This window comes from Peromyscus californicus, unplaced genomic scaffold, assembly GCF_007827085.1.
Source record: "Peromyscus californicus insignis strain IS unplaced genomic scaffold, ASM782708v3 Scaffold_5__1_contigs__length_169319896, whole genome shotgun sequence".
NCBI classification, from domain to species: domain Eukaryota; kingdom Metazoa; phylum Chordata; class Mammalia; order Rodentia; family Cricetidae; genus Peromyscus; species Peromyscus californicus.
In genome coordinates, this window is record NW_026294573.1 from 124,068,182 (window position 1) to 124,082,018 (window position 13,837).

The following is a 13,837-nucleotide window of genomic DNA, read 5'->3' on the forward strand; positions in this document are numbered from 1 at the left end:
AAATCCTCAAGATACAGGGGCTGGGGAAGTGGTTTAGCAGTTAAGAGTTCATGGTAAATGAAGACCACATGAGAATAGGAAGAAGCAAAGTGCTAGAGAGGCCCACAGAAATCCACAAAGATGCCCCACAATAGACTACTGGCAATGGTCGAGAGACAGCCCGAACTGACCTACTCTGGTGATAGGATGGCCAAACACCCTAATTGTCATGCTAGAAACCCCATCCAATGACTGAGGGAACTGGATGCAGAGATACACAGCTAGGCCCCGGGTGGAGCTCCGGGAGTCCAATTGGCGAGAGAGAGGAGGGTTTATATGAGCGAGAATTGTTGAGACCAAGGTTGGATAAAGCACAGCGACAAATAGCCAAACGAATGGAAACACATGAACTATGAACCAATGGCTGAGGGGTCACCAACTGGATCAGGCCCTCTGATAGGTGAGACAGTTGATTGGCTTGATCTGTTGGGTGGCATCGAGGCAGTGGGACCGGGTCCTGTGCTCATTACATGAGTTGGCTGTTTGAAACCTGGGGCTTATACAGGGACGCTTGGCTCGGCCTGGGAGGAGGGGACTGGACCTGCCTGGACTGAGTCTACCAGGTTGATCTCAGTCCTCAGGGGAGTCTTTGCCCTGGAGGAGATGGGAATAGGGGATGGGCTGGGGGGAAGGGAAAGGGGACAGGAGGGGGGAGAACAAGGGAATCCGTGGCTGATATGTAGAATTAAATTATATTGTAAAATAAAGTAAAATAAAATAAAAGAGACGACAAAAAAAAAAAGAGCACTGGCTGCTCGTCCAGATGGCCCAGTTCAATTCCCAATACTGAGTTGGATCCCTAGAATCCACAAAAAGGTGGAAGTAGAGAACTGACTTCACAAATTTGTCCTCTGCGCATGTGTTACTGTGACACATGATGTATCACCATATAAACACACATACAAGTAATAATAATAATAATAATAATAATAAAGCTGTAATAATAATTATTATTTATAATAATAAAGTAGTAGTAGTAATAGAGAGGGGAAAAAAAAAGTCCAAGTGAATTCCACGGATCACAAACATAAGGTAGGCAAAGCAAAGCACAGCCATGTTGGGCCTGAAAGAGCTCAGCCTTGAGGAGCTAGAGATAAATGTATTTCACAAGGACCCAAATGAAGCTCACTGTTGAAGGATGGGGGACAGTTCCTTAAGCCTTAAGGAAAGCCCCCTAGACAATGTTCCCAAAGGCCACAAAAGAACTAAGACAGCCTGAGTACCTAAAGCTGAGCCTTTACACCACACATCCAAATTATGGCCACAAAGTAACGTTAGGAAACTTTGATCTCCAAGGGTAGCCAGAAGGGTTATGTGAGAGCAACTTAAGATTTAAAATTAATAAGCAGAGAGCAGAGAAGTATGAGGAAGGAAGTGTGGGAGTGACAGATGAGCCAAGGAGGTGAGAAAGAAGTGGGGACAAAAATGAGGAAAAATGAATAAGCAAAAAACTACACCAAGCAAGCCTACGGACTGAGAAATTAAAACATATGAAGTCTAAAGAAAAGATAGCAAGATATGAATTAGCTTCACTTCAAATGCATTTTATAGAACTGCCCAAAATGTTCTAAGAATGTCCAACAGATGCTCAGCATTAAGAGCACTTGCTGCTCTTGCAAAAGCCCTAAATTTGCTTCTCAGCACTTACATCCCAAGGCTCACAAGCATCTCAACTGGAGTTCTGGGGGATCTGACGCCCTCTTCTGGCCTCCAAGGGCACCAAGCACACATGTAGTGCACATACATGCAGGCAAACACTCATACACATATAATAAACATAAAATCTTTTAAAAAAAATCAATAAAATTACTGGCAGGCTAGGCTCACAAGGTATATAAAATGTAAGTCAATTTTGTGTTTGTACTTGAACCCTTTCTTCAAGAGGGCTCATAATATATGCAAATGTTCCAAAATCTGAACAAACCCAAAGTTTAAAACCTTTCTGCCCCTAAGCACATCAGGTGAGAGGCATTATACCTGTAGTAGTGAATCCTGAAGGTGGGGTACATAGAAATCTTAATTTTTATCTGGGAGTACTCAACTATTTTAACATATTATTTATTTTTATAAACCTTAATAAAAGAAGAAAACATAAAAACAAATGAAGCTATTTTGTTCAGAATTAAAACAAATTTCTAAAGCATACAATGCCCTAACACTACTTAAGTTTATGAGGCAGTCACATCTCTAAGCTTCTCAGTCTTTTCTGGCCTTCAGGCATTAAAGAAAAAAAAAACTGTATGTGCAGAATAAATGAAGCATGGCAATCCCTCTCTATTTGGGGATAGTTTAAGTTTAAATGTGGAAGCCAGATAAACCCTTTCCTCCCACCCTGCTGTTTCGTCATGGTGTTTTGTTGCAGCAATAGAAACCCTAACTAAGACACCTTAACTCTCTTGCCTCTTGGGCCTATACAGTCTCCAGAGACAAGACCCAGATACGCCAACCATTGGCCACCTATCTGGGCCTCTCAATCTCACTAGAAGGGAGAACTACACCCCAAACCAAGATAGAGGAACTCCTTGTCTACCCATCCCACGAACCAAAGGCAGACTATTTACATTATTAGGCTTTTATAATTTTTTCAAATATGGATGCCCAAACTCTCCCTTGCTGCTCAGCCTCTTTTTTTTGTTTGTTTGGTTTTTTTTTTCGAGACAGGGTTTCTCTGTGTAGCTTTGTGCCTTTCCTGGAACTCGCTTTGGAGACCAGGCTGGCCTCGAACTCACAGAGATCCGCCTGGCTCTGCCTCCCAAGTGCTGGGATTAAAGGCGTGCGCCACCACCGCCCGGCGCTGCTCAGCCTCTTAATGAAGCCACTAAGAGGCTCCTAGAGGAGCCACTCTTCCCCCTCAATCCATCCTTTCTGCCATCAAACCAATGAAATCTACTCTTTCCTTCACCTCTACACTAGCACTTCCAGATCCAAACAAGAACTTCTATCTCTTTTTAAATGCTAACCAAGGACAAGCCTTTGCAACACTCTGCAGACAGGGAGGAACATATATTGTCCCACGGCCTATTCTCCAAACAGCTAGACATGGTCACCAGAGACTGGCCACCCTCCCTCCAGACCATGGCCATGGTGGTACTGCCTTTCCCTGAGGCAAACAAAATCTTACTTCACAGCCCCCTACACATGCTCACTACATCCACTCAAGGACTTAATCAGCCACCACACTTTCCTAATCACCCCCAAACCAGGGTACAGCTTTTCCAAGCTTACTTATTAGATCCTAACCTTGTATATGAGTCATGCTCACTTCTCAAGCCCAAAACACACATCCCCAGTAACCCTCCATGCCCTCAGAGCTCCTTCATGCTTGCTCTGAGACACATGATTTCTCCTCTAAGCCTTTTGCCCATATTTTCATTACCACCTGTAAAAGGTCCCCAACTTGTTTATAAATGATAGTACCCCAAAACAAGCCCCTTACACAACACAATATGCTATACTTCAAGGGGATCCAACTACTTCCACAAGCCCACACATACTAGAAATAAAATCCCTGCTGGGCGGTGGTGGCACACGCCTTTAATCCCAGCACTCAGGAGGCAGAGGCAGGCGGATCTCTGTGAGTTCGAGGCCAGCCTGGTCTACAGGGCGAGATCCAGGAAAGGCACAAAGCTACACAGAGAAACCCTGTCTCGAAAAACCAAAAAAAAAAAAAAAAAAAAAAAAATCCCTAACCTGGCGTACAACTTCTAACAGACAGAACTAATCGCTTTTACCCAGGCTCTCACACCTGCTTGCAACCTTAGAGTCAGTACATACATTGACGCTAAATATACTTCAACATGTTATTCCAGAGAGAAAGGGGCTTCCTAACCCCAAAAGGAACATCGATTATTAACTCCCTTTTAATACAGGAACTCCTTGAAGCAGTTCTCCCTCCCACCCAGCCACTCTCCAGTGCAGTGGACATGAAAAGGACAAATGATATATCTCTCTTCTCAATAACATGACCGACCTAATGGCCCAACACACTGCCCTGTCACATCCTCCATCTACTCTGACGACAAAACCTCCATCTCCAGAACCACCTTGTGCACTCAGACCCTCTTTCTGATGGCTGACATCCTAACTTGCCTATACTCCCTGAGTCACCAAACTCTTCTCTCCTTTCTCTGCAGTTAATTACCGCTATTCACTGGTGGGTTATTTCTAAAAAGACTAACCATGTTCTGTGAGACCAGCCAAAAGATAAATCCTAATCCCAACCTTTGCTTCCCCAGTTTCCATCTCACCAAATGAGAGTCCAGTTACCTTCCCCAGACTAGCAGTTAGCTTTCACCATATTCTCCTAGTCGGATGACACAAACATTTACTAGTATTCGTAGATACCTTTTCAGGATGGGTTGTAGCCTTCCCAACCACAAATAAGAGGGCCCACACTATAGTTTACACACTACTCTCTGAGATCATCTCTTGCTTGCCCTCCTCCATTCAGTCAGATAATGGCCCCAAGTTCATCTCTTTGACTACCCAACCTGTGTCCAAATCCCCTGGAAATGCTATATCTCTTTCTGGCCCCAATACTCAGGAAAAGTTAAGAGGATGAATAGGGACATAAATGACTCCTGGCTTTACCCCCTCAATTTGACTCTACATCTCTAGGTCCCACCAAGCTCAAGACAGCCAGGCTTCCAGTTTCCCAGCTCTCACCATCAGAGAGGCAGACTGTGTAGGACCAGAAACAAATTGTACCTGCTTGGCTCCCAAGCTGTCTCACCAAGTTCTTCCAACAAAGACTACCAGCTTTTACTGCCCAGAGGTAACTGACCAGCCCTTATCCAATCTGGAAGCAACTTCAATGTGCCCCTTCCATGACTGAGATTGCAGCACCTCGCTAACAGGAAGTAGTCACTCCAAAACTACGACTCTTCCCCTTTCTCCTTTTTACCCTTCCAGAATTGGGATATGTCGGGTAATAGTCTCGGATCATGAGGATTTGCAACAGACTGTATTGGGCAATAGCCCCATGACATAAAGAATTGCTTAGCCCTAGACTGACCATTCAGTTCAGATCCACCTCCAGAAACAATATGTCCAGGCAGCAGAAGCAATTCACTCTGTCAAACTGTGATGCAGCAAGACATTGCTCCTCCATCTTGTATTCTTGCTGAGGCCATTTCAAGTTTAATGAGAATTTGATCTCCTTGATGAAGAATCCCATGGAAAATTACCCAACTCTATTCTAGGAACCCAAGGTCAAGATGCCCCAGCTAACTTATCTTAACTTCTTGTGCAGAACCCCCTTCAGCTAACCACTTTCCTTAGCTGCTGTTAAACTGCTTGCTTCTGTGAAGTACCCACTGCAGCTGCCAAGCAAGCCAGAACATGGTTTGTGCCTTTAAAATCCTATTGGTCTCAATGGATGGGGCTACACTGAGGTACTGAATACATGAGTGTAGTCCTAACCAGCAGAATAAAGACTTTCAATTGGCTATAAATTGTTTAAGTGGTCATTTCTGGTGGGTTCCCTACAACAAAACCTCAAAAACAGCTGTAACTTCCTAGTAGATATATACATGCATGTATATATGTATGTTTTAAGTTTTTTTTTTTAAGATTTATTTAGTTAGTTAGTTATTATGGATGCAGTGTTCTACTTGTATGTGTCCTTGCAGGCCAGAAGAGGGCACCAGATTTCATTACAGGTGGTTGTGAGCCACCATGTGGTTGCTGGGAATTGAACTCAGGACCTCTAGAAGAACAGCCAGTGCTCTTAACCGCTGAGCCATCTCTCCAGCCCATGTTTTAAGTTTTAATTACTGTGCCTAAAAGATCTATGCTTCTAACCTGTAAGCCCCTTGCTCAAGGACATATACTTCCTGAAATGCTGGAAGCTATTGTTTATGGAAGATAACAAGCCACATGTTTTCATTTCCCTAAACAATTTTGTTTGACCCATCTGCCCTGGATGTGCTTGATTATATGCAGGCAGGAGGGATGCAGGCAGGAAGTACATCAGGATATATACTTGCCCCTGTTTGGATGTAGGAGGCAGGCAGGAAGTATGTGAGGATTTATGTTTGCTCCTGACTGGACCTGATGGGAAATACAGTAGCTCATGGGTTTGCCTTTATAAGCCTCTGCAAAATGTGACTTGTTGCCATTTTCTGAGAACTTTGGAATGGACCTGGCCAGAGTCCATCATCCTGGCCAGCATTTAATTAAAGTTTTTTCAGATTTGGCTCAAGATTTGTGGTAGTGGTCTTATTTCAAATAGTAGGATTAATAGTATATTCCTCAGCCCCTCTAAAGAGTTTAACCTTTATCCCACGGAAAGGGTGGGGCCAGGCCCTTCACTGTTTCAATACAGCAGTCAGTCTCAGACGGCCCATTACGACTGAGTCATCTGCTTCTCTGCTTTACTTTCTTACAAATATCCAGTTAGGTAAGCCCTTTATGGCATGCGCTTCTTTCCAGGCAAACGAAGATTTTGCTTTTAAATATATGCTAATACTTGGAGAAATGCACATAAGCTCTATTTGCCTCAAAGTTCATCTTTAAAACAAAGAAGCTATGAGTCTGAGAATGTAGCCTGGTGGTAGACCTTGCCTGGCACCAACAAAGGAAACATATTTTTAATGCTACTTTCTATATGTTACAGTTGGGCAATAGTCACAAGCCATGATGAATGGCTTAGCCCCAGTCTGACCATTCAGTTCCACCCGAGAAACATGTCCAGGTAGCACAAGCAACTCACCCTGCCAAAACACAAAAATGGCTGTAACTTCCTGGTAGATACAGACATACATAATATTACATCCTGGACTTGAGTCAGGACTCAAGTTTGATTTTCAGTTCTGTTGCCCCCCAAACTAGGTGTGCTACCTCATTTCTGAGTCTCTGTTCCTAACACATAAACTTCTAACACAATCACTTCTAAAGAGGATGGGGACAATCTGCATAAAGCACACAGATGTGGCTAACAGATGTTGCTTCTTTGTCTTGGCAGTCTTTGGCAGCAACCAAAACAACAGAGCAGGAATAAAACCCTTGTTAGTGGGAATGCATTAGTACTTTGTGACCTCATTGTTCATATCAAGAATGCAGACACACTCACTTCTGGCAAAGTTGATTGAAAAGAACTTTAGGAGAAAGTGGTCCTTTTTCAGCCTCTTTCATGCTGTGAAGAAACAGGAACAAGGCTGAAGTCAATGGTCCAGGGCTTGAAAGTTCCACCACTAATGGATCCTTTGAAAACATGATCAATGTTATGTCAGAAATACATAATTTGAAAATAAAATATTATCAAGAATCTTAAAGCTATACTTTATTTAAGTGATAGTAACAACAACAAGACCTAAATTTAAATAAATGTTACTGTTAAATACAAAACAAGAGTCCTGGACATTTTGCTCAATAAAAGTTCTGACTTTTGTTGTGCAAATAAAATTTGCCTCGACTTTTTTTTTGATCCACAATATGTCTGAACCATAGCATACCTTAAAAAGCTACAATTTCTGAAAACTTTATCTGGTAATTTTTACAAGATACTTTAAATTATGTTTTAAAGCCCTCAGACTATAGTCCCATTTGGTGGCTTAGAGAAACAGAAAAGAAACATTTTGGAAACAGATTATTACGTTTCTGTAGCTGTATGTGTGCTTGTTACTCACCAGCTGTGGAACTGACGAAAGCGAAATCTTGAGTTTCGTGCCGTCTTCTTTTATCTCGTTCATCAGTTCAAAGAGAATGTGAGTCTGGGCCAAGTTCTAGACAACAGAGCCAAGCCTCGATTCAGTTAGTGGGTGGTTCTCATGTGATGATGTGAGTGTTCTCTGTTCAGTTAGTGTGTGGTGTGGTGATATATTGTGTCCCCCAATATATTGTGCATCCTAATAAACTTATCTGGGGTCAGAGGACAGAACAGCCACTAGATAAGATATAAAGGCCAGAAAATGGTGGCACTCACACCTTTAATCCTATCACTTGGGAGGCAGAGATCCATCCAGATCTCTGCAAGTTCAAAGCCACACTGTAAACAGCCAGGCATGGTGACTCATGCCTTTAATCCCAGGGAATGATGGCAGAAAGCAGAAAGGTATATAAGGCGTGAAAATTAGAAACTATAGCCTGGTTAAGCTTTTAGGCTTTTGAGCAGCAGTTCAGCTGAGATCCATTTGGATGAGGACCCAGAGGCTTCCAGTCTGAGGAAACAGGATCAACTGAGGAATTGGCGAGGTGAGGTAGCTGTGGCTTGTTCTGCTTCTCTGATCTTCCAGCGTTCACCCCAATATCTGGCTCTGGGTTTGTTTTAATTAATAAGAACTTTTAAAATTCATGCTACAGTGTGGTTCTCATGTGATGACATGAGTGTTCTCTGTTCAGTTAGTGTGTGGTTCCCATGTGATGACGTTAGTGTTCTCAAAGCTCCCAATCTCATTCAGCACAGCAAACCATGTCCACTTAAAATCTTAAAGATTTAACTGAACACACTACGTTTTCTGTAGTATGACTAAAGAACCACTACAAGACAACAGACTTCCAGGTAGCACTGCTGAGTACACATATGATAATCACCAACAATAACCCAAACAAAGAGAAACAGAAGGAACTTTCTAGAATAACATTTAATAGTGAGTGGACAGTCTACACTCATATTAACCAGTTCAAATAATTGTTCACAGTTTACAAATCATGCTGATGACTTACCTGAATGACTGCATTGAAAAAGCAAGTATTTCCTAGATTTGTAATTCCTTTCACAGAGGGCACACAGCTGCCCTTTTTTCCTTTCTTTATTTCACCTGTCTCACGCTTTTCTTCACAAAGTTTTATGAGTCTTGAAAATGCACCTATGAAACATACATAAGTCACAGAAAACTTACATGAGATGTAAAATTAAATATGCCACTTGACAATTTAAATATGTCATTTAAAATCAAATAAGACTGAATCTTTAAATTAGTGTTCCTGAAGGACAAGACCACAAACAAAATATCTTTGGTTTTATATTTTACAGCTATGGAGTTGAATTCATTGTTATACAGATATCTGTACCCTTACATCACATTACAGAATAATTTCCTGATGAATTTAAAGGTTTAAGGGAAATAGGTGAAAACAAACAGAAAAGATCTTTCTTCTAAATACAATTCCCCACAAGAAAAGAAATGGGTGCTTAAAGACAAACTATTCAAAGCCTCAGATAGGGAAGATGAGAAATGAGCTTATAAAATTGTTGTTGTGCCAAAGAATAAGGAAGGGATCAAAATGGTCACGGGAGGTGGAGATAGGATGATCAGAAATCCAAGGTCACCTTCAGATACAAATTGAGTTAAGTCAGCCTGGGCTACAAACAAACCCTGGCTTCCGGCTGCATGGTACATCAGTTCGAGGTGTGCAATCGGAATATCAAAATAAGGGTAATATAACAGATGGTTACATAATGAATGCATATTGATGATAGATTTTTTATGAGATTAAATGGTGAGAGAAATTTTTTCAATTTAAAAACATTTTAATGTGGGGTTGGGGATTTAGCTCAGTGGGAGAGCGCTTGCCTAGCAATCACAAGGCCCTGGGTTCGGTCCTCAGCTCCAGAAAAAAATCAAAAAACAAAAAACATTTTAATGTGTATTGGTATTTTGCCTACATGTATGCCTGTGCACAAAGGCCAAAGAGGGCATTGGATTCCTTGAAAGGAATGGAGTTAGAGATGGCTGTGAGCCACCATGTGGGTCAGGAGGAATCAAACCCAGGTTCTCTGAAAGAGCAGCAAGTGCTCCTAACTGCTGAGCCATCTCTTCAGCTCCATGAGGGGAAACTTTTCTTTCTTTTTGAGACAGGGTCTCACTAGGTAGTCCTGGCTGTCCTGGAACTCACTATATAGGCGAGGCTAGCTTCAAACTCACAAGATCTTCCTGCATCTGTGTCCTGAGTGCTGGGACTAAGGAAAGCATCATTACACCATGCTCAGAGGGAAACCTTCTGATAAAAAGATGATATTAGTAAACAAAAGAAAGGACCAGGTCAGGAAACTACCATCTTACAATGATGCCCTTCGGTAAAACTGGAAACTTTCCTATGAGTTTGAAAATTTAAAAGCTAAAACAGTTAATGGGATCATACTATACTACAAAAAAGTGGTGGTGCACACCTTTAATCATACCACTTGGGAAGCAGAGGCAGGTGAATCTCTGTGAGCTCAAAGACAGCCTGGTCTACAAAGTTCCAGGACAGCCAGGACTATTACACAGAGAAACCCCGTCTTGGGGAAAAAAAAAAAAGTAAAATATCTAATAAACCTGAGTGCCATGCTTTGTACTTGACAATCTAGATAACTAGCATAGATCTGAAAATTGCATTTTATTTGTTTCTGAAACAGGGTCTATGTAGCTATGGTTGACCTAGAACTTACTATGTAGACGAGGTGGTTTTGAACTTGCCTCAGTCTCCCTAGTGCTGGAATTAAAGGTATGTAACACCATGCCCAGTTGAAAACTGCATTATTAGTTTGTGTTCAATGACAATGTAAGAATAAAGAACAATTCCTAACATTTACAAACTGACATGTTGATCAGATCTATGTAATAGATTACTGGGATTCAAAATCATCATACAGGGGACTGTGAATGTAGCTTACTTCATAGATTGTCTGCCTAGCATACAGGAAGCCCTAGGTTCCTTTCCTATACCACAGAGCACCAGGCTGGTGGCATATGCATGTAATCCCAGCATGTGGAAGGTGGAAGCAGAAAAATCAGAAATTCAAGGCTATCCTCAACTACACAGTGAGTTTGAGACCAACCTGGGATATATAAAACCCTGTCTTAAAAACAAACAAGGGGTTGGGAATTTAGCTCAGTCGTAGAGAGTTTGCCTAGCAAGCACAAGGCCCTGGGTTCGGTCCTCAGCTCCAGGAAAAAAAAAAAAAAAAAAGAAAAAACAAACAAACAAACAAAAACATTTATAGTCATCCCTTGATATATCTACAGTAGACCACATTTCCAGGACTCCCAGAACACAGATACCCAAGTCCTTCATTTTAGGAATTCATCAGGCATAAAAAGGTTGGATTTCTGCTAGGGTTGCTGTCTAAGCTTATGGATATTCACTGATAATGGATTCTTGTTCTTTTATCACATACATTATTTTTATATACTATATAATCATGGGTTTCATTGTGACATTTTCATGTGTCTGTTTTTGTCATATTCCCCCTCCTTTGGTCTCCTCCTATTCTTGCTGATCCCTGTTTCCCAGTTAATCTCATTTCTATGTTCCATGGTTGTTTTATTGACAATGGTGTTTTAGTGATCCACTTTTTAGTGCTTCCTACAAGATCCCAGGTAAGGGACCATTTACAAAAGCAATGGCTCCTTACAAGTGGCTAGGCGAACAAAGGAAATGTCTGTCAGGTGTGATGGCACATGCCTTCAATCCCAGCACTGTCTCAGACAGGTTAAGTGATCTGCTCAGGGACATAACAGTAACATTCCAATTATAAAGCCATCACTTTACAACCTAAATCCCCATCAATGACTCATGTTCAATGACAATAACTATAAAAGACAGTTGGCTAAGATTCTTACAGATGAACAAATGAATTTTCAAAAGACTTTCCTTTCTTTAACATCCATAGTAAGTGCTGTTCTGATATGTAACATATCTCAGACAAGGGCTCATGGAGCTTACCTGGGTATTAACCTCCTGCTTCCCCCTCCAGTGTTCAGGGTTATCAACATGCCAGGTTTCACTAAGTGTTGGGGACTGAACCCAGGACTCTTACATCCTAGTCAGCCACTCTATCAACTGAACTACTTACCAGCCCCGTTCTTTTAACTTTTCACACAAAAAACAATGGTTGGGAGAAATAAGCTATAGAAAGTAACTACACATAGATTAAATAGTACACAAATCCGCTTGGAATTTCCTAGAATAGTCCTAGAAATAAGTAATATTAAATTTTTTTATATATACTTTATGTATCTCTGTACTTCATTCATCCGTCACTTTTTAAAACATCTGGGATGACATCCCAAAGTAAACAATGTTCATAAGGCCATCTGGACAAAACTGCAGGCAAGAAAAAAAAGCACAAACATATGGAAAAACAGATTTCCCCCCTTCCCTTCAGCAGTAAGGAATGACAAATGTCAAATCTGGAGATAGCCACGCTTCACTGTGCGATGCTCTGCAGCACCACCTGGCTCTCCATGCACAGCCACCAAATATGGACAGAACGCCAGAAAGAGCATGCCCACAGGGCAGCAGCGATAAACACAGTTGATTTCATGGTTAAATGGCCGCTTCACACAAGTGGCAAGGGTCTGCTCACTTTTACAGTAATCTATGAGAAAATATCCAAGATTAACAACGCTATTAGGCTTATGTATTAAATACATCAGATAATTTAACCAGAAAAACATAGTAGCATTTTCTGAAAGCTACTTTTTTATTTAAAGTAATAGGGAAAGCTTTAGAATACAGAACAATTTAAATCCATTCAGTTTATGGAATGCCTACAGTGTGCCAGCTATTATATGAACCACTATTTATATTTATATAGAATCCTTACGATTTATAACCAGAAAGTATAGCGCTGGTACATAAAGTCTTGAATTTATGTACCAGCAGAACTTCCAGGACCTAAGTATACATTTTTGTACATCTATTCACTAATGAACTGTCTGCTGAGAGCTAAGATTCTAGTTTAAAACAGGGGGGTGTCTGAATTAGTCAAATATTTTACACCTAAAGGTACGTGTGTTTCTGCTGTTTATGTGCTGTTGGGGCCTGAACCCCAGGTTTCAACCCCTAGGCAAATCTAGGCAAGCATGCTAGAAAATGAGCCGTACCACAGCCCCTCCACCTTCTTTAGAAACAGAACCAAATACCCTAAAGACTGAACTCCAAGAATTTTTTTGGAATGTGTTATAATGAAAAGGGCAAAGCTGCTACCAAAATAATTTTAAAAGAGCATACAAATTTTTTTATTTCTGTTCATTTTTTTACCTCGTTTCACCGACAACTAAAAAAATAAATAAATTGGTACCCATTATTAGAAAGAGTAAGTCCAGGATTTCAAGGTTATTTTATTTTAAAAGCATATTCTATCTACAATATCATCATCTATTCCTTCACATTAACAGAATTACGTACAATGAGAATGCAGAGAACAGACTTTGGGCATTCTAGCTTGTCATTTGTTTGCTTGTTTTGGTTGCTGTGCTGGGTACTGAACCACTACACTTGTACATGACCCCAAGCCTCCTCTAGCTACACTTCTTATGGCTTATTTTAAAAACTTTTTTTCAAGACAGGTTTCTCTGTGTACTAGCCCTGGCTGTCCTGGAACTAACTGTGGGTCAGGCTGGCCTGAACTCACAGAGATCCACCTGCCTCTGTCTCCTGAGTACTGGGATTAAAGGTGTGTGCTGCCACCACCCAGCAAACAAACCTCCACTTTTTTTTTCCCCCTGTCAAGACAGCTTTCTCTGTGTAGTCCTGGCTGTCTTCTTATGGCTCTTGTAAGAACTCTGTAGTCTACATACACAAAGAGCAGTTTGAGCAAGCCATGGGGAGCAAGCCAGTAAGCAGCACCCCTCCATGGCCTCTGCATCAGCTCCTGCCTCCAGGATCCTGCCCTCACTACTTTTGATGATGAACTATTATATAGAACTGTGAGTGAAATAAACCCTTTCCTCCCCAAGTTGTTTTTAGTCATGGTGTTCCATCACAGAAAGAGTAACCCTAACGAGGACAAATTGGTACCAGGATCAGGAGGTATGGCTGTGACAGACCTAACCATGTTGTTTGGGGGAGGATTGTGGAAGGACTTTGG

The 13,837-nt window shown here is 41.3% G+C and overlaps 1 protein-coding gene across 4 annotated transcripts in view; it reads right to left on the bottom strand.

The window, feature by feature from the left end:
* Usp45 (ubiquitin specific peptidase 45) overlaps positions 1-13,837 on the bottom strand; it is a 64,216-nt gene that overhangs the window by 30,976 nt on the left and 19,403 nt on the right. For 3 of the 4 annotated variants that reach the window (XM_052718105.1, XM_052718104.1, XM_052718106.1), the window contains exons 6-8: positions 8,704-8,846; positions 7,668-7,763; positions 7,112-7,242 (exon numbers count right to left, since the gene is read on the bottom strand). In XM_052718105.1, the coding sequence (XP_052574065.1) occupies positions 7,112-7,242; positions 7,668-7,763; positions 8,704-8,846 (370 nt within the window). Of the gene's footprint in view, positions 1-7,111; positions 7,243-7,667; positions 7,764-8,703; positions 8,847-13,837 lie in introns of those variants that run through there. The other variant, XM_052718107.1, reaches the window with a different exon arrangement.